The sequence below is a fragment of the Oncorhynchus kisutch genome, linkage group LG5 (assembly GCF_002021735.2).
Source record: "Oncorhynchus kisutch isolate 150728-3 linkage group LG5, Okis_V2, whole genome shotgun sequence".
NCBI classification, from domain to species: domain Eukaryota; kingdom Metazoa; phylum Chordata; class Actinopteri; order Salmoniformes; family Salmonidae; genus Oncorhynchus; species Oncorhynchus kisutch.
In genome coordinates, this window is record NC_034178.2 from 10,361,526 (window position 1) to 10,379,957 (window position 18,432).

Sequence of the window (18,432 nt, forward strand, 5' to 3'; positions counted from 1 at the left end):
ACTTTAAGATAATAGAGGATGTGGGAGGGGCTTACTGTGATAGGAGATGTTCAGCATAAATTATCAAGCAAAATCATCAGCCCTCACCTGTTTTGGAAACTGTCTCTCCTTGTGTGTGTGCAGGCTTTGGTTCCACCCTGGCACTAAATCATCTGGTTCAACTAATTAACTAATCATGGTAGTCAGTCTGGACCTTGGCTGTTTGAATCAGTTAGGTTAGTATTGGGCTGGCTTTGAACATCAGCCTGTTCACATCCAGTAGCCTTTCAGGGCTGGAGTTGAAGACCCTCCTCAGCTCAACCTGAGTCACATGACCCGGTGAACTCACCTGGCCATGTTGCGTGTGGGTTCTGTTTTCTCAGGGAACCAAGAATAATCAGTAATGTCCTCCTCAAGAATGTTATACGCAGGTCGACACGAGGCCTCTTTGAGGTCATGTTAACCTGTTCCAGTCTGTCTGTCAGGGCCATTGTGTCCATTGGGGATATCAAACCTCTCTTTGAGCGGAGTGTGAGTAACAGGAGCGGAACACAAATCCTTTTCCCAGAGGCCCACAGATGAAGTGAGCTTACTGAAAGTCATCTGTTGGAAACATTAGACCTACTGCATTTTATGTAGCAGCCATTTAATTATTATATCAGTTTTTAAATAATAATTGTGCGTGGGAAGGAAAGGGATGGTTGATCAAGTGTAATCATTTGTATTTGTGGGTGTATGTGTGTGTTACGCCCCTGAGAGTGATACGGTGTTGTATTCTCAATTCAACTTTTAGTTCAATGAGAAAAGACCGCGATTTCCCCAGGAATATGGGTGGAGACCAGAGCAATCGATCTCCGGCTCATAGATTAAGAGCATTTCGTAGATCACAGATTAACACTTTTAGGCACTACAAAATCAAGTAATCAATCTAACGTTTACACATTACTCTCACAATTCATACCCTTTGTACACTTGACGGATTTGAACTTTAACACAATTATATTAATGTTATCAATCTCTATCAACTAATACTGAATGCATCTTTTTAACCTTAGATGTTTTAAGATCCTCACATACTATGAACTTACTAATACTTTTTAATGTATAACAGGCTATGAATATTTCCTTTAACCTGTCACATGTGCTTGTGTGTGCTTGTGTGTGCATGCCTATGTATCTGTGTGACAGTATGCTCTCTCTAATATACAGTGAAGCCATAAAAGGCCACTGTCTGTCTGATGGTGGGGAGATGTAAACTTCTGGCTCCAGTGTAGCTCAGTAGTTACGTTGTATTTATAGCCTCAGATCAAGTGGTCCGGCCCACCCCAGTCACCCCACTGCCCAGTCCCCGAGTACTGCTGCTCTTAAACCAATCAAGCAGAGACTAGGACTGGTCTTCTCCTTCAACTCTCTGTCAGCACTGACTCCTCGAGCAAGAGACACACAGGCTGAGGCTGCTGCACTCACAGGTAGGAGGACACTTCTCTCTCTACTCCGGCTCTGGTCCGCTGTTCTGGTAACTGACGACTGGTCTGCTCTGTCTTTTTTAGTACACTTCCTTTGGTTATTCTAGACATCTGCTTGTTGATTTCTGTCTGTTCCACTGCTCTCCGTCTCACTTGCTAACGTGTAGCCACTCACACGGCTGAGGCTGAGCTGCAGATGCTTATTCAGGCTAGAGTTTGTTCTCTTTGGCAGCAAATGAGCTTTTTGGATTTGTGAAACTTTGCAATGCTTTAGAGCTAACCCTCTCATCCTTTTATTTTGGAATTAGGTGGCTGATGTTTGTTTGATACATTTAGTTTCAGATTAGTTTCAAATACTTTAATAAATACAGCTATCAGTAGCTATCAATAACTACCCACTGGGCACACATTGGTTGAATCAACGTTGTTTCCACGTCATTTCAAAGAAATGACGTAGCACCAACATGGAATATATGTTGAATTGATGTCTGTGCGCAGTGGGTATGATTTTAAATGTCTATTTGGCAGTTTGTTTCAAAAGGCCTTGGCAGTGGTCTCCCCTGCAGATTCTGAAAGTTGAAAGTGCTATCTGCAGTTTCAAATGAATAATTCAATAGCAGAGCATAGATAGATTACAAGCAGATGACTTTCCACATCAGGCCACAACCTCTCAACCCTCTTAGATTTTCGATTGTACCCCAAACAGACCTGGAAGGTGTGCTCTTTTGTACATTGTTTGACTTGCTACAATGTGAAGTGATGCGAGATGGACTGAAAGCTGAAGAGTAGTCTTTGAAAACAAAGAGTGGCTGAACGCAGGAATCAGTGCAGTGTTGCTGGATGAAAGGAGATGGAGGTTTGGGTGGGCTGGGAAGTTGTCTGAAGGGACCCTTTTTTTTTGGAGTGGGGATGCCCTTCCATGGTAGGGGCCCTGGAGTCACTCATCATGATCTTTTATTAGCCATGGTGTCATGGTAGTGTCATGGCCATTTGTATGCCCTGTAAGACTCTATGGCCCTGCAATGAGATTATGGCAGACAGGAGCTATGGCAACAGATGGAGGTCCAGGGACCAATGTTTGGTCTGTAACAGTCTAACGATGATCATAGTGATTCATTGTAGAGCTTGAATTAGACAGGAGATTGAGGGGAAATGAGACCTCGTTGGTCTTAATGTATGAATCCATGTACTGCCGTAAAAGGGACTGAACTACTACTAACGCCTGCCAACGGTTTTGAGCATGACTCTGATTTGGGAATGGATGAATTGAGGTCTTTGTTGTGGTAGGGAAATGGGACAGGAAGTCAGCTGGAATTAGATTTGGATTGTTATAGGCTACTGCATGTGACAGTGTATCCCAACTATACTCATGTCTTATCCTGAAAATTGGAAGTATCTACACATCATGACATAGATCTATCTGCATCTGCCACTCAACACTATTCTGTGGTTTCTCTAGACTACTGGGGGGGGGGGGGGGGGGTCAAAGTTCTTTAGTTGTCCTTGACGGATCAAATTAACCTGCAAAACAAGCATAAATACTACTGTGGAACCTAGTATTTGTGAAGTGCATGTCTCTGTTCAGGGGTCACTTCGATATTGATCACAAAATCACTCAATTCCATTTGTGGAGGAGAAGGAGTTACGCTGAGTGTTGTGGTGTGTGTGGAGGAGAAGGAGGAGAAGGAGAAGGAGGAGGAGGAGGTGTGTAGCTCTGTTCTAACCTCCTCTTATTAAGTCATGGACATCAACGCCAGCACACCGCCTCCCTGCCCCGGCCAACAGCTGCGCCAAATACTTCATCTTGTCATCCTGAGATCGTGGATCCTCCGGGTCCATTCCAAAACGGAGAGAGAGGACGAAGACAGGGGAGGCACAGAGGGAGAGAGGCCTAGAAATATCCACTCCTGTCGTAAACCTCTGCCAGAAACAACCTGTGGAATGTATGCTCCCTATTATAAGAAAGAGATACGCAATGAAATGCATCACTACATACCTCTGCTCCTCTGCAGTGTTGTGTTGTGGACTACTGGGTGGCTACCACAGGAGGCTGCTGAGAGGAGGACGGCTCATGATAACGACTGGAATGGAGTGAATGGAATGGCATCAACCCATGTGTTTTATGTATTTGATACTATTCTACTCATTCCACTCCAGCCATTACCACAAGCCCGTCCTCTCCAATTAAGGTGCCACCATAGAAATATAATTGCTCAAATGTCCCCCGGACCACAGCAATTTGACGGAACCCGCAAAGTTAATTCTAACTCTATGATCTCTGCAAGGCGCCTGGCTGTCTGTCCAGGACGGAGGGGGGACACAGTGGAACTCACTGAGGATCTCCTGTCCCCACAAAGGATCATGAGAGGGATAACCAGGGGTTAGCCAGGGCTGAATGGGGAGACAGAGGACAGCTGCTTAATGGGGAGACAGAGGACAGCTGCGGGGCCCAGAGCAGACTTTGGCACAGCATGCCACCCTTTCTCTGTCCTCCTTCTTTAGAGGCTTGCCTCACCCAATGTGATACGGAATCGCTATTATTTTTTATTTATTTTTAGAACACACTCAAGAACCTCCAGAAGCTAACCAGCTAACTAGCTACAAGCTATTTAGTCATTGTTCGTTTTTTTAACCTGGATAACACTCGCCAGTCCAGCTTCCCTTCCCCATCCACCGCTGCCCCCTGGACACTGATCTCTTGGCTACATAGCTGATGCACGCTGGACTGTCCATAAATCACGGTACTCCATTCTGCTTGTTTGTTTTATCTGTTGGCCCCGTTGCCTAGTCTACGCCATTTTACCTGCTGTTGTTGTGCTAGCTGATTAGCTGTTGTCTCACCTACTGTTTTAGCTAGCTTTCCCAATTCAACACCTGTGATTACTGTATGCCTCGCTATATGTCTCTCTCAAATGTCAATATGCCTTGTATACTGTTGTTCAGGTTAGTTATCATTGTTTTAGTTCACAATGGAGCCCCTAGTTCCACTCTTCATACCCCTGATAACTCCTTTGTCCCACCTCCCACACATGCGGTGACCTCACCCATTACTACCAGCATGTCCAGAGATACAACCTCTCTCATCATCACCCAGTGCCTGGGCTTACCTCCGCTGTACCCGCACCCCACCATACCCCTGTCTGCGCATTATGCCCTGAATATATTCTACCATGCCCAGAAACCTGCTCCTCTTATTCTCTGTCCCCAACGCTCTAGGCGACCAGTTTTGATAGCCTTTAGCCGCACCCTCATACTACTCCTTCTCTGTTCCGCGGGTGATGTGGAGGTAAACCCAGGCCCTGCATGTCCCCAGGCACCCTCATTTGTTGACTTCTGTGTTCGAAAAAGCCTTGGTTTCATGCATGTCAACATCAGAAGCCTCCTCCCTAAGTTTGTCTTACTCACTGCTTTAGCACACTCTGCTAACCCTGATGTCCTTGCTGTGTCTGAATCCTGGCTCAGGAAGGCCACCAAAAATTCAGAGATTTCCATACCCAACTATAACATCTTCCGTCAAGATAGAACCGCCAAAGGGGGAGGAGTTGCAGTTTACTGCAGAGATGGCCTGCAAAGTAATGTCATACTTTCCAGGTCCATACCCAAACAGTTCGAACTACTAATTTTGAAAATTACTCTCTCCAGAAATAAGTCTCTCACGGTTGCCGCCTGCTACCGACCCCCCTCAGCTCCCAGCTGTGCCCTGGACACCATTTGTGAATTGATCGCCCCCCATCTAGCTTCAGAGTTTGTTCTGTTAGGTGACCTAAACTGGGATATGCTTAACACCCCGCCAGTCCTACAATCTAAGCTAGATGCCCTCAATCTTACACAAATCATCAAGGAACCCACCAGGTACAACCCTAACTCTGTAAACAAGGGCACCCTCATAGACGTCATCCTGACCAACTGGCCCTCCAAATACACCTCCGCTGTCTTCAACCAGGATCTCAGCGATCACTGCCTCATTGCCTGTATCCGCTACGGAGCCGCAGTCAAACGACCACCCCTCATCACTGTCAAGCGCTCCCTAAAACACTTCTGTGAGCAGGCCTTTCTAATCGACCTGGCCCGGGTATCCTGGAAGGACATTGACCTCATCCCGTCAGTTGAGGATGCCTGGTCATTCTTTAAAAGTAACTTCCTCACCATTTTAGATAAGCATGCTCCGTTCAAAAAATGCAGAACTAAGAACAGATACAGCCCTTGGTTCACCCCAGACCTGACTGCCCTCGACCAGCACAAAAACATCCTGTGGCGGACTGCAATAGCATCGAATAGTCCCCGTGATATGCAACTGTTCAGGGAAGTCCGGAACCAATACACGCAGTCAGTCAGGAAAGCTAAGGCCAGCTTCTTCAGGCAGAAGTTTGCATCCTGTAGCTCCAACTCCAAAAAGTTCTGGGACACTGTGAAGTCCATGGAGAACAAGAGCACCTCCTCCCAGCTGCCCACTGCACTGAGGCTAGGTAACACGGTCACCACTGATAAATCCATGATTATCGAAAACTTCAATAAGCATTTCTCAACGGCTGGCCATGCCTTCCGCCTGGCTACTTCAACCTCGGCCAACAGCTCCGCCCCCCCCGCAGCTCCTCGCCCAAGCCTCTCCAGGTTCTCCTTTACCCAAATCCAGATAGCAGATGTTCTGAAAGAGCTGCAAAACCTGGACCCGTACAAATCAGCTGGGCTTGACAATCTGGACCCTCTATTTCTGAAACTATCTGCCACCATTGTCGCAACCCCTATTACCAGCCTGTTCAACCTCTCTTTCATCTCGTCTGAGATCCCCAAGGATTGGAAAGCTGCCGCAGTCATCCCCCTCTTCAAAGGGGGAGACACCCTGGACCCAAACTGTTACAGACCTATATCCATCCTGCCCTGCCTATCTAAGGTCTTCGAAAGCCAAGTCAACAAACAGGTCACTGACCATCTCGAATCCCACCGTACCTTCTCCGCTGTGCAATCTGGTTTCCGAGCCGGTCATGGGTGCACCTCAGCCACACTCAAGGTACTAAACGACATCATAACCGCCATCGATAAAAGACAGTACTGTGCAGCCGTCTTCATCGACCTCGCCAAGGCTTTCGACTCTGTCAATCACCATATTCTTATCGGCAGACTCAGTAGCCTCGGTTTTTCGGATGACTGCCTTGCCTGGTTCACCAATTACTTTGCAGACAGAGTTCAGTGTGTCAAATCGGAGGGCATGCTGTCCGGTCCTCTGGCAGTCTCTATGGGGGTGCCACAGGGTTCAATTCTCGGGCCGACTCTTTTCTCTGTGTATATCAATGATGTTGCTCTTGCTGCGGGCGATTCCCTGATCCACCTCTACGCAGACGACACCATTCTATATACTTTCGGCCCGTCTTTGGACACTGTGCTATCTAACCTCCAAACAAGCTTCAATGCCATACAACACTCCTTCCGTGGCCTCCAACTGCTCTTAAACGCTAGTAAGACCAAATGCATGCTTTTCAACCGGTCGCTGCCTGCACCTGCATGCCCGACTAGCATCACCACCCTGGATGGTTCCGACCTAGAATATGTGGACGTCTATAAGTACCTAGGTGTCTGGCTAGACTGCAAACTCTCCTTCCAGACTCATATCAAACATCTCCAATCGAAAATCAAATCAAGAGTCGGCTTTCTATTCCGCAACAAAGCCTCCTTCACTCAAGCCGCCAAGCTTACCCTAGTAAAACTGACTATCCTACCGATCCTCGACTTCGGCGATGTCATCTACAAAATGGCTTCCAACACTCTACTCAGCAAACTGGATGCAGTCTATCACAGTGCCATCCGTTTTGTCACTAAAGCACCTTATACTACCCACCACTGCGACTTGTATGCTCTAGTCGGCTGGCCCTCGCTACATATTCGTCGCCAGACCCACTGGCTCCAGGTCATCTACAAGTCTATGCTAGGTAAAGCTCCGCCTTATCTCAGCTCACTGGTCACGATGGCAACACCCATCCGTAGCACGCGCTCCAGCAGGTGTATCTCACTGATCATCCCTAAAGCCAACACCTCATTTGGCCGCCTTTCGTTCCAGTACTCTGCTGCCTGTGACTGGAACGAATTGCAAAAATCGCTGAAGTTGGAGACTTTTATCTCCCTCACCAACTTCAAACATCAGCTATCTGAGCAGCTAACCGATCGCTGCAGCTGTACATAGTCTATTGGTAAATAGCCCACCCTTTTCACCTACCTCATCCCCGTACTGTTTCTATTTATTTACTTTTCTGCTCTTCTGCACACCAATATCTCTACCTGTACATGACCATCTGATCTTTTATCACTCCAGTGTTAATCTGCAAAATTGTAATTATTTGCCTACCTCCTCATGCCTTTTGCACACATTGTATATAGACCCCCCCTTCGTTTTCTACTGTGTTATTGACTTGTTAATTGTTTACTCCATGTGTAACTCTTTGTTGTATGCTCACACTGCTATGCTTTATCTTGGCCAGGTCGCAGTTGCAAATGAGAACTTGTTCTCAACTAGCCTACCTGGTTAAATAAAGGTGAAATAAAAAAAATAAAAATAAAAAATAAAAAAATAAAAAAATACAAAAAAAATCTTTCCACTGTATCCCAGAGCTACACATTGTGTTTTACTAGCATAGCCATACATTGTTGTGTATTGTTCTTACTGTACACCAGCTATGATTTTTGGACCAAATGCACAATATAAAATTCAACCGTATGAGTACACCTAGCATTTAAATAAGTATTCATTGATACAATTAGCATTTGAGGCAACCCACCAGGCATAGATGTCAATTCAACGTCTATTCCATGTTGGTTCAACGCCATTTCATTGAACCAGTGTGTGCCCAGTGGGAACCATTTACATTTCTGTCTGATTACCACATTCTACCACTTTAAATGTGAAGCTCTTACTCTACAGCTGTGTTCTCAGCTGATGTGATAGCTCACCAAAGCAGCGTAACCATTTTACTCTTGCAGAACTTTAGTCTTGGTCCATTAATTGAACCACAGAGATACTTTAACTTCAGATAAATGAGTACGTTAGTAAGCCTTGTATGCCATAGTCTAGTGCATTGTGTCATTACATTACAATGACCTTGTGGTCTCATGGTTATTGAGACTAATCCACTATTAAAATACATCACATGTTGATCAAAATCAAATGCTTACTTACACGAACTTAACCAGCAGTAGTTTTAAGAAAGTGTAGTTAAGAAAATATTTACTAAATTAACTCAAGTAAAAAAGAAAGCATGGAAGTTAGGATTCGCCAATCAGTGATGCTACTTTACTTGAAGAAACTGGGAGACTCTAAATGTTTATGTCCTCTTTTACAGGCAAGAGAGCAAAGGGAGAGATTTGATCCAAAATGGCGGAACGCTATGACTGCCATTACTGCAAGGAGTCCCTGTTTGGGAGGAAGTATGTGCTCAGGGAAGAGAACCCCTACTGTGTGAAGTGCTATGAGAACCTGTACTCTAACACCTGTGAAGAGTGCAAGAAGTCCATTGGCTGCAGCAGCAGGGTAGGTGGACCACTTCCTGAATGTGGTGGTGTAGAGTTTATCAGTAACCAAATTTGCTATTCCATGATAGGTTGTATTCCTTCCTATTAGTTTTAACTTTATTTCCATGACCCAGGTGTTAAGCAGAACTTAGAAATAGAACAGGAGTCGATGGAATTAAAACACAAACACACCAGACCCGGACACAGTCATTGACCTATAGGGACACAGGACATACCAATATGCACTGACTCTCAGCACCGTAGCACACATGCACTCACTCATGCACACATGCACCCACACAGATATGCATACACACACACACACACACACACACACACACCAATCTCCCCTTCCACAATGCACGTGTGAACATTGGACTATAAATTGTGCCTTCCTGTATTATACTTATATAATGTTCATTCTATTCTACTGCCATTTACTTTATGTTCATATTCTTGTCTTTATTTCTTATCATTGTTGCATAACGGAACCTGCAAGTAAGCATTTCGTGGGACAGTCTATACTACGTGTATCCTGTACCTACAACTCATAAAACGTGAAACTTGTGGCGTCCAAGTTCGCATTCTGACAGGGCCATGTATTTTTTCAGCAATTAGTGTCACTTTACATGGTCATTAGTGTCACAGATGAGATGACGGTCACTTCCCCCCGGATCGGCCTGGAGGGGGGCTCATCTGTGCCGAATGTCCCTGTCCCCTGTGGCAGCCAGTCAGTCATCCGTCCTAGGCCTCTTTCACTATATCTAACCCATAGCTGTGATTGCCACCCCTGCTCCCATCTCAGTCATTATTCAGTCATTCATCTAAATTGGTAGCTAATTAAGCACATGTTGTCACACATCCATTGTCACCACGCCTCCAGCAGATAGGAGTTGAGTTGAGGTCACTGCCATGGCAGACCACTAGAACACAGGGCATGGTAATCTTAACAGACTGGTGGGCCTTAGATTCAGTCAAAACGCCGATGTCCATTATCCCAGAAAAGGAGGCCCTGAGGTGAATGGAAATACACCTGACCCTGACTCTCTGTCCCGTCCTCCTTCTTCAGGACCTGTCCTACAAGGACCGCCACTGGCATGACGACTGCTTCCATTGCTTCAAGTGTAGCCGCTCCCTGGTGGACAAGCCCTTCTCCACCAAGGATGACCAGCTGCTCTGCACCGAGTGCTACTCCAACGAGTACTCCTCCAAGTGCCACGAGTGCAAGAAGACCATCATGCCAGGTAAGGAAATGTCTGGCCTGACAGAGGGGGGGGGGGAGTCAGTGAATGGGGCTTTCAGTTGGATTTGGTCAGTACACAATCTATTGGTAATGGTAAGGAAACTACTGAAGGGGAAAGAGTTGACAGATTTGACAGACATCTAACTGAGTTGAGGTTAGAGTGGGATTTGGCTACGAGCAAGTCTATTTGGTGCAATCATGGATGCCAAGTTTCTACCTCCTAGCCTCCTCTACCTTCTACCTGTGTTAGGAGTTTATGGAATGAATGATGTCGTTGCAGCAGTCAAGCGGGAAAGTGGATGGTCTGTCACAGTTTGGTGGAGCCAGCTCACGTACCACTACTGGTATCATTATTCAATGTGTCACACTGGAAGATCAGTCCGTGTGTAACCTGATTTTCCTGTTTCTCTCTCTCTTTCTCTCCCTCTCACTTCCTCTCTCTCTCGCTCTCTCTCACTCTCTCTCTCCCCCTCTCTATCGCTCTGCTCTTCACCCTCGCCCATTCCTCCCCTTTCTCTCTCTCCTTCTTTTTCTCCTCTCGTTTGCAGGATCCAAGAAGATGGAGCATAAGGGCAACAGCTGGCATGAGACCTGCTTCACTTGCCAGCGTTGCCAGCAACCAATCGGCACCAAGAACTTCATCCATAAGGAGAACAGTAACTACTGCGTGCCCTGTTACGAGAAGCAGTTTGCCATGCAGTGTATCCAATGCAAGAAGGTAATATATATTTAACATTTTTTTAACTAGGCAAGTCAGTTTATAATGAAGGCCTACACTGGCCAAACCCAGACGTTGCTGGGCCAATTGTGCACCGCCCTATGGGACTCCCAATCATGGCCAGTTGTGATATGGTCTGGATTTGAATTAGGGTGTCTGTGGTGATGCCTCTAGCACTGATATGCAGTGCTTTAGACCGCTGCGCCACTCGGGACCTCTATATAACCCACTGTAGTGGGCTGAAATGGAGTGTAATGTATCAGAATGTATGTTTTTGGATAGTTCTGTGTTAAAATGGATTGCTCCTCTCCAGATTCACCTTTATTAACATTCTTTGTCAGCATTTAAAACTGGTTCCTTGTGCACACGAAACAAAGATTGTGATGAATAGAAGTTCAACTCAATTCAGCTGAACCCGCATTATGCAGTACTTCTTTTTCCCATGGTCAAATACCTTCACAGGTATAGATGTTACCTAATTATTGATTGGTGATTGAGCTTGTTACTTCCTGTTTCTATCTCCTGTAGCCAATCACCACTGGCGGAGTGACCTATCACGATCAGCCGTGGCATAAGGACTGCTTCCTGTGCACCGGTTGTAAGCAGCAGCTGTCTGGCCAGCGGTTCACCTCTCGGGACAACTTTGCCTACTGCTTGAACTGCTTCTGCAACCTGTATGCCAAGAAGTGTGCCTCCTGCACCACCCCTATCAGTGGTATGATCACTAACATTGGCTCATCTTCACACACACCTGTAGTCTCTGGAGCCAATCATAACTTCCACTTATGTCAGATATTCACTTAGTCATGCATGGATGTCAATGGGAGACAAAGTGAAAGTTCAACATAAGTGGAAGTTAGGATCCACCCCTCTATGATTAGTTAACTATACACTGTGTGGACAAAACATTAGGAACACCTGCTCTTTCTATGACAGACTGACCAGGTGAATCCAGGGGAAAGCTATGATCCCTTATTGATGTCACCCATTAAATCCACTTCAATCAGTGTAAATGAAGGGGAGGAGACATGATTTAAAAAAAAATTGACAATTGAGACATAGATTGTGTATGTGTGCCATTCAGAGGGTGAATGGGCAAGACAAAAGATTTAAGTGCCTTTGAACGGGGTATGGTCGTAGGTGCCAGTTGCACCGGTTTGAACTGCAACACAGCTGGGTTTTTGACGCCCAACAGTTTCCCGTGTGTATCAAGAATGTATTTCTGATCAATTGGATGTTATTTTAATGGACATTTCAAAGTGACCCCAAACTTTTGAACGGTAGTGTAGGTCAACATCTGCTTGGGAATGCTTTCGACACCTTGTAGAGTCCATGCCCCGGCAAATTGAGACTGTTCTGAGGGCAAAAGGGGGTAATTTCTCCATCCCTCCCTCTCTGTGCCTGTCTCGTCTTGCTTGTGCAGGTCTGGGTGGCAGCAAGTACATCTCGTTTGAAGAGCGCCAGTGGCACAACAACTGCTTCAACTGCAAGAAGTGCTCCATCTCCCTGGTGGGAAGGGGCTTTCTGATGGCCCGCGATGAGATCATGTGTCCCGAGTGCGGCAAAGAAGTCTAAAAGCTGTGTGCCAGGATGAAGCGTCAAAGCCAGAGAAGGCAAAGATGCAAGAGAATATAGTCCTGCTCGTACTAACATTTCATTTATTAGAATTATATATTTATTCAATAATATACACTTAAGACTAACCCAAAGGGCCTTTCTGCATGCACTGGCCTCAGATTGATACAATATGTTGTCTGATGGAATGAGCACAAATTGCATTAGATTCTAAGAAAGAGATACCCTTTTGATGTATTTTCAACTAAATAACAACTTTGTCTGTGGTTTGTTACCATTGAAATGTTTAACTATTGTATTATGTTGTATATGTTAGGATAATCATCCGTGACAAATAACTATAACAGGAGTTGTATTTTTCATTAAAGCAGTGAAATCTAATGATAACATGACATGTACCTGCACTCTAAATGTGAAATAAAGTATTTAAAAGGCATTTCATTGATAGAATGATCTTTCTGACATTTTATTTTGTTCCAAATCTGTAAAGACACCAATAAATCCCATGGGCTCTGGTCAAAAGTAGTGCACTCCATAGGGGTGACATTTGGGAAGCAGGCCTTACAACCCCCCATAGTTCTGAATGGCTTACCTCTGGCTCCATCTAGCGGTACAAGCACCCCTATAAGGGGAAAATGGACTCTTGGTCTCTTGAACACTCAAAACCACATAAAGGAGGTATGGGATGTGAACATTAGTGACTAAGGTCTAGGGTCTTGATCTGTCTGGCTCTTGGCTGCAGGTTAGCGTATTTCTTCATGAATCTTGTTCTGGAGGCAGCTCTGCAGAGTGGTCACTAGCTGGCACAGCCACACAGTAATTAACCCTTAATGCCTAACCCTAACCTTAAATTAAGACCAAAAAGTGAATTTTTGTTTTCATGAATTTTTACAATACAGTCGATTTTGACTTTGCAGCTGACCTATCTGAGTGGAAATCCCTAATTGCTGCCTCCAGTACGTCAATCTCTCAAATGTCTTGGTCAGGGTCTGGACGCTTCAGGTGGGGTTGTAGGATGAGCTGTCCATGGTGCTGAAAAGGTTCAGGGTGACGCTGCAGCTTGTTCGGGGTTGCTGTCCATGGTCCTGTACAGATGTATGGCGCTGGTGTTGAGTGAAGAAAATTGCAATTTTCTGTAATAAATGAACATTCAAATAACTTACAGTATTACAAATCCAAAAGGCACGAACGTCTTCAAATTGAAATCAAACTATTGATTTATTGTAACTTTAATATAAATAAATATATGTACATGTGTAATGTATATTGTTATGATATTTCTGTTTTGGGTGTTTTCTTTATAAATAACAGATACAACCACATGACCGGATGTACATGGAATGTGCAGCAGGAAATGCTAACCGCATTAGCTAACCATTCATATCGAGGTCTCCACTCCCACCGGCACACGAATTGTGTAAGATAGCTTTTCTAAACATACAATTCCTCTCTGAACATTGCATTAATCTATGTGCGATTACCAACATGATATGATAACCTGTTAGCTAGTTGTTCATATGTTAACATTGAGTCGTGCACGTTTGATGGCTTTTGTGTAAAGCTAGCTAGCTAAAGCATGCTATCCCACTGACTAGCGTTGAACAAAGGTTGTGTGTGCCTCTCCCCTCTGTGTCTGAAACGAGGATACCCGATTGTCGTGTGGTTACATATAGCGGGAACTGTTAGCATAGTTTATCTTGCATTTTTAACTCACGTTGCAACTATCTTGTCTTTTTATTATACCCCGTCAGCTAATTCTGGAATCATCATCAGCCAAAATGAGTGCTGCTCCCAACCACAGACGGACCAAGCCTGGTGGTAAGCTAGCTAATGTATTCTAGCTTCTGGCTGTAGTCAGTTAACTGGACATCTGAGCCAACTAATACAGTATCCTTGCATTTAAGCAAACTCTCATGTGTCATAAAGGGCCAGACTTCTAAGCAGAGTATTCCTAAAAAGACCAGAGAGAGTGTGGATTTATCCCTCTGCTTCCACCAAATGTAGCAATTGAGAAATGACTGAGGTGGTGTTTGAACCAGTTACCTTCTGGTTGCAGGGGCAAGTGCACTAGCTATCTCCCTTGCTGCAAATTTCGAGACCTTAGCAGAGGCTATCGTATGCTTACATAGAGGGAGGCTACACTATATCACTCAATATAGGCCATGAATTCTCTAGCCAGCCAGGGCAGTTACATCATCTGCCAGTAAATGCAGGCTTAAGTGCTGGAGACAACACCCATTCAAAACCTAATCATTTTTATTACAGGCGTGAAGACAGGCTATCCAGGCCAAGCTCCCTCCAACGGGGTTACGGGACCCACTTCCCAGATCCCCGGGCTGTGCCAGGAAGCCACTGAGGGTGCTCCTGAGGCCAGGACCAGCGGAAGGCGTGTGGGAATATTTGACTCCGACTCCGACTATGTTAAACTTGCCAAAGGAGGGGGACAGAAGGGTAACAATGTTTTGTGACATAGCTTTGTACTGCTTTACAGTAGATACATGCTTTACACTTCAGTACATGGTCATTACTATGTCCTCATAGGACACAGATTAGTGCTGTAATAATGGCTGTAATAATATTAGCTAGTTCAAATGATAGTGAATTGCCCTATATATGGTATTTGGTATTTTATTAGGATCCCCATTAGCTGTTGCGAAAGCCGCAGCTACTCTTCCTGGGGTTCCACACAAAACAAAAAACATGACATAATCCATGACATTAATAGACAAGAACAGCTCAAGGACACAACTACATACATAGCCCGACATATCAACACATACACACACAATATCTAGGTCAAATAGGGGAGAGGCATTGAATTCCCACGTTGAATTTCCAGAGGAAAGGAAATGACTTATTTTCAAAAGAGATTCATTCCTGTTTAGTCAAGTTCCTACTTTGAAATAACTTGTGTTATGTGTCCTCCATAGGTTTACTGTGGCACGAGGATAACAAGGAGGATGCTAGGCCTAATAAATCCTACAACTCACCTGATCTGTCCTCAGCTGAATCTCAGCGGTAAGGACCCCCCCCACCCCCTGTTAGTTTGTTGGCTCTGTTTTTTGAAAACATTATTGGAATGTCTCATTTTCTAAAGTGGGATCATGGAACAATATGCCAGGCCTAACCAAACGTTCTGCATCATGCCATGTCTGTATGTGTCTGGAATGGGAAGTTACATCTTGACTCTTGGTGGTGGTGTATCTTTAGTTGTCCAAGCCAGGGTTCGGTTTTGTGCTTTACAGCGGAAGTAAAGCAGCATCCCCTGATGATTGTCAAGGATACGGCAAAAGGCAACCTCTAGCTGCTCCCTTCGGTACTGATGATATTTCAGCCTGGGAAAGGGAGAGTGATAGCTATAAAGAGAAGGTGAATTCAATGGCCCCAACAAACCCCCTCATCGCTGACACAGTTGTTATCATTTACCATCCTCCCCTCCCTTTATTGTTTCCCATCAGTTCATCTCTTGAGTTGACTCCGTCCTTGCGTTCAGAAAGGGATTGGGGTGGTTGACTTCTGTTGAAATTCTTTGCCTTGTTTTTCACCAGTGCACTGTAACAACATTTAATTTGTTTGACTGCCAACCAGATTGGTGTGGTCATCATATCTTCACCCATGTATTTACTTGGTCACCCATTTCATTGTTAGAAGTGTTCCATGCGCTTGTATACTTCATACAATGACTATTCTTGTACTGGCTGGTTTGAACTGGGTGTATTCTTGTGTGCAGAACCCCACCGTCACTGATGCGTCCAGCCAGATGGAGAACATGTCTCTAAACCAAGGTGGTTATATGGAGGTCAACAAATACAAGAAGACGTGAGTGCCTGCAATTCAATTTCACTTCACGCTTAATAATACCAACATGCTGAAATATGTGTGTGTCACTATGTGATATATTTGTATAACCTGTGTAATATCTCATTTGTATTATGTTGTAACTTATAAATTCAACATAACCACTAACACAATTGAATTTCCAACCTCTCAGTCAAAGTGATTTTACTATGGACAGGTCCCATGAGAAGAAAACTGTTCCTGTGAGCATGTCCAAGCTGCTGAGCTTTGGTTACATAGAGGATGAGAAGAAGTCCACCAATGAGGATGACTCCTCAAGTACGACAAATTACTTTGCCTTTATAGTCTTTGATGGACTTTTCCTCAACAAATATTTTGGAGGAAATAGCAGCAGCACTATATGGTTATTCTTCTAAATCAAACCATCTTTCATCAAAAATTAAAGTGTTTATTTCATACCATATGGAAATTCTGGACTAATGCCAAACATGACTCATATGGGTTGGCTACGGGATTTAATGCATTTTGAATGTTTACCTTTATTACATATGACCAACCTGTGTGTGTGTGTGTGTGTGTTGTCTTTCAGGTGTGACCTCTGAACAGACGAGCACCATCGCACCTGAGGATGAAGACCTGGAATAGGGAGGAGAACAGAAGAGGTCCATCTGGGGTAGAAAACAACAGTGGATACACACACTCACTCACACCTGCCATTCTCTCTACTGTATGTCTCCCCCCCCCCCCCCTCTCTCTCTCTGAGTGACACACTTTCCCTCATTACTGTACATCCCAAGTGTCATGTTTTGTAATTACGCAACTCTGTTAATTTATTAATTGTATTGTCCTTTGTTTCTTACTCCGTGTAATGTTATTCTCAGAACACCGACACAGCTTGTCATGTTTATATTATCGTTGTTGAATTGGAGGATGAATTGTGTGACTATGAAACAGTACTGCACACTGGAGTTTCTATTTGTGGTGTAAAAATGGTTTTGGTGCTGTGAAGATTGTTTGTGAACAAGGCCTACTGTACGGACACACAAAAGAGACGTTTGTGGCTCACGCTTTTCAGCTCTCGTGTTGAATAGGATCGGAAACCGAGAGCTCTGCCAAAAAAACATGGAAACATGGATGTTAAGGGATTGACTTGTTATGGGAAGGCAGACATGATTTGGAATGGAAGACAGAAATGCCAATGAATCTACTTCATTCTAAAGAGATGCCCTCCCAACCAAGACACCGACCTATCTCATACCAGGATATGGTTCAGTGTTATGAAGTTATGGTGGGCGTTGATTCCATAGATAGATAGAAACCTTTTGTGATGTTCTAACAATGGTGTCAATTCATTCTACATATTTAGGGAATAGTGGCAATTGTATCGTGCAATGATATTGTTTACTCTGAAGTCAAACGGTTTTGCTTTGAAGTGAAGGTAGGGCTGGGCGATATGGCCAAATTATATCACTATAGTTTACAACGGTACGGTGTTATTTGACTGTATTTTATGTTTCTGAATAATACAAGATCCAAATGTGTTTTATGATTAGTGCATGAGCCTAGAATGGCAACAAATGAATTCTAAGTAATTTTAACAGGCTTTCTCCATGCTGACGGTTTTATTCTCAACCAAACTAGGACAAAAGTGACAGTGAAATAGTCCAATTTGTTGAACGTTTCGGTTATTTAGCACTTAATAAAAACTTTTTTTTTATAGACAACATGTGGGTATACCAGTATTCATGCCGTATCGCCCAGCCTTATGTGAAGGTAGCTTGGAGACATTTTCCACTTAGCACAGTAAATACACAGTAATGATCTTCCCTAGTTATTCATTGGTGGAGAGGTCCACTTTATTAACACAGTCAATGTGTGATTCTCACATCTTTCTTAAAGTGATGAGTGCACTGAGGCTACTGAGTGAAAATGTCATTAAAATAAATGAGCATGTGCATGTACCCCTCGTGCTCTTTCTTGATTAAGTGGTAATTAACTACAATGTCAGAACAGTACTAGTGTTAATAATCATGCCTATTGACAGGTACAATATAATACTCTCACATAGCTTCGTGCAGAATATAGAACATAAATAATATCCAATCAAATTCATTCTATTCATATTGCTCAATACATACACCAATAAAATATGATGG

At 44.2% G+C, this 18,432-nt stretch overlaps 2 protein-coding genes across 2 annotated transcripts; both read left to right on the top strand.

The window, feature by feature from the left end:
- Window positions 1-1,316: 1,316 nt before the first annotated feature.
- On the top strand, window positions 1,317-12,914 carry LOC109890421 (four and a half LIM domains protein 2-like). The gene is made up of 6 exons (XM_020482367.2): window positions 1,317-1,448; window positions 8,774-8,961; window positions 10,012-10,186; window positions 10,734-10,903; window positions 11,432-11,618; window positions 12,327-12,914. The coding sequence occupies exons 2-6, from the start codon at window positions 8,806-8,808 to the stop codon at window positions 12,476-12,478; spliced, it is 840 nt and encodes a 279-aa protein (XP_020337956.2). The 5' UTR covers window positions 1,317-1,448; window positions 8,774-8,805; the 3' UTR covers window positions 12,479-12,914.
- An 889-nt stretch (window positions 12,915-13,803) lies between these two features.
- On the top strand, window positions 13,804-18,237 carry LOC109890422 (uncharacterized protein C7orf57 homolog). The gene is made up of 8 exons (XM_031824368.1): window positions 13,804-13,895; window positions 14,230-14,296; window positions 14,744-14,929; window positions 15,409-15,496; window positions 15,724-15,847; window positions 16,209-16,297; window positions 16,470-16,594; window positions 16,866-18,237. The coding sequence occupies exons 1-8, from the start codon at window positions 13,833-13,835 to the stop codon at window positions 16,919-16,921; spliced, it is 798 nt and encodes a 265-aa protein (XP_031680228.1). The 5' UTR covers window positions 13,804-13,832; the 3' UTR covers window positions 16,922-18,237.
- The last annotated feature ends 195 nt before the right edge of the window (window positions 18,238-18,432 follow it).

Bases quoted from the DNA above. Each gene is read 5' to 3' on its own strand.
- LOC109890422 (XM_031824368.1), top strand. From the start codon at position 13,833: ATGCTAACCGCATTAGCTAACCATTCATATCGAGGTCTCCACTCCCAC. The intron at 14,930-15,408 runs GTAACAATGTTT...TGTCCTCCATAG, and splicing joins CAAAGGAGGGGGACAGAAGG to GTTTACTGTGGCACGAGGAT. The intron at 16,595-16,865 runs GTACGACAAATT...GTTGTCTTTCAG, and splicing joins CAATGAGGATGACTCCTCAA to GTGTGACCTCTGAACAGACG.
- LOC109890421 (XM_020482367.2), top strand. From the start codon at position 8,806: ATGGCGGAACGCTATGACTGCCATTACTGCAAGGAGTCCCTGTTTGGG. The intron at 8,962-10,011 runs GTAGGTGGACCA...CTCCTTCTTCAG, and splicing joins CCATTGGCTGCAGCAGCAGG to GACCTGTCCTACAAGGACCG. The intron at 11,619-12,326 runs GTATGATCACTA...TTGCTTGTGCAG, and splicing joins CTGCACCACCCCTATCAGTG to GTCTGGGTGGCAGCAAGTAC.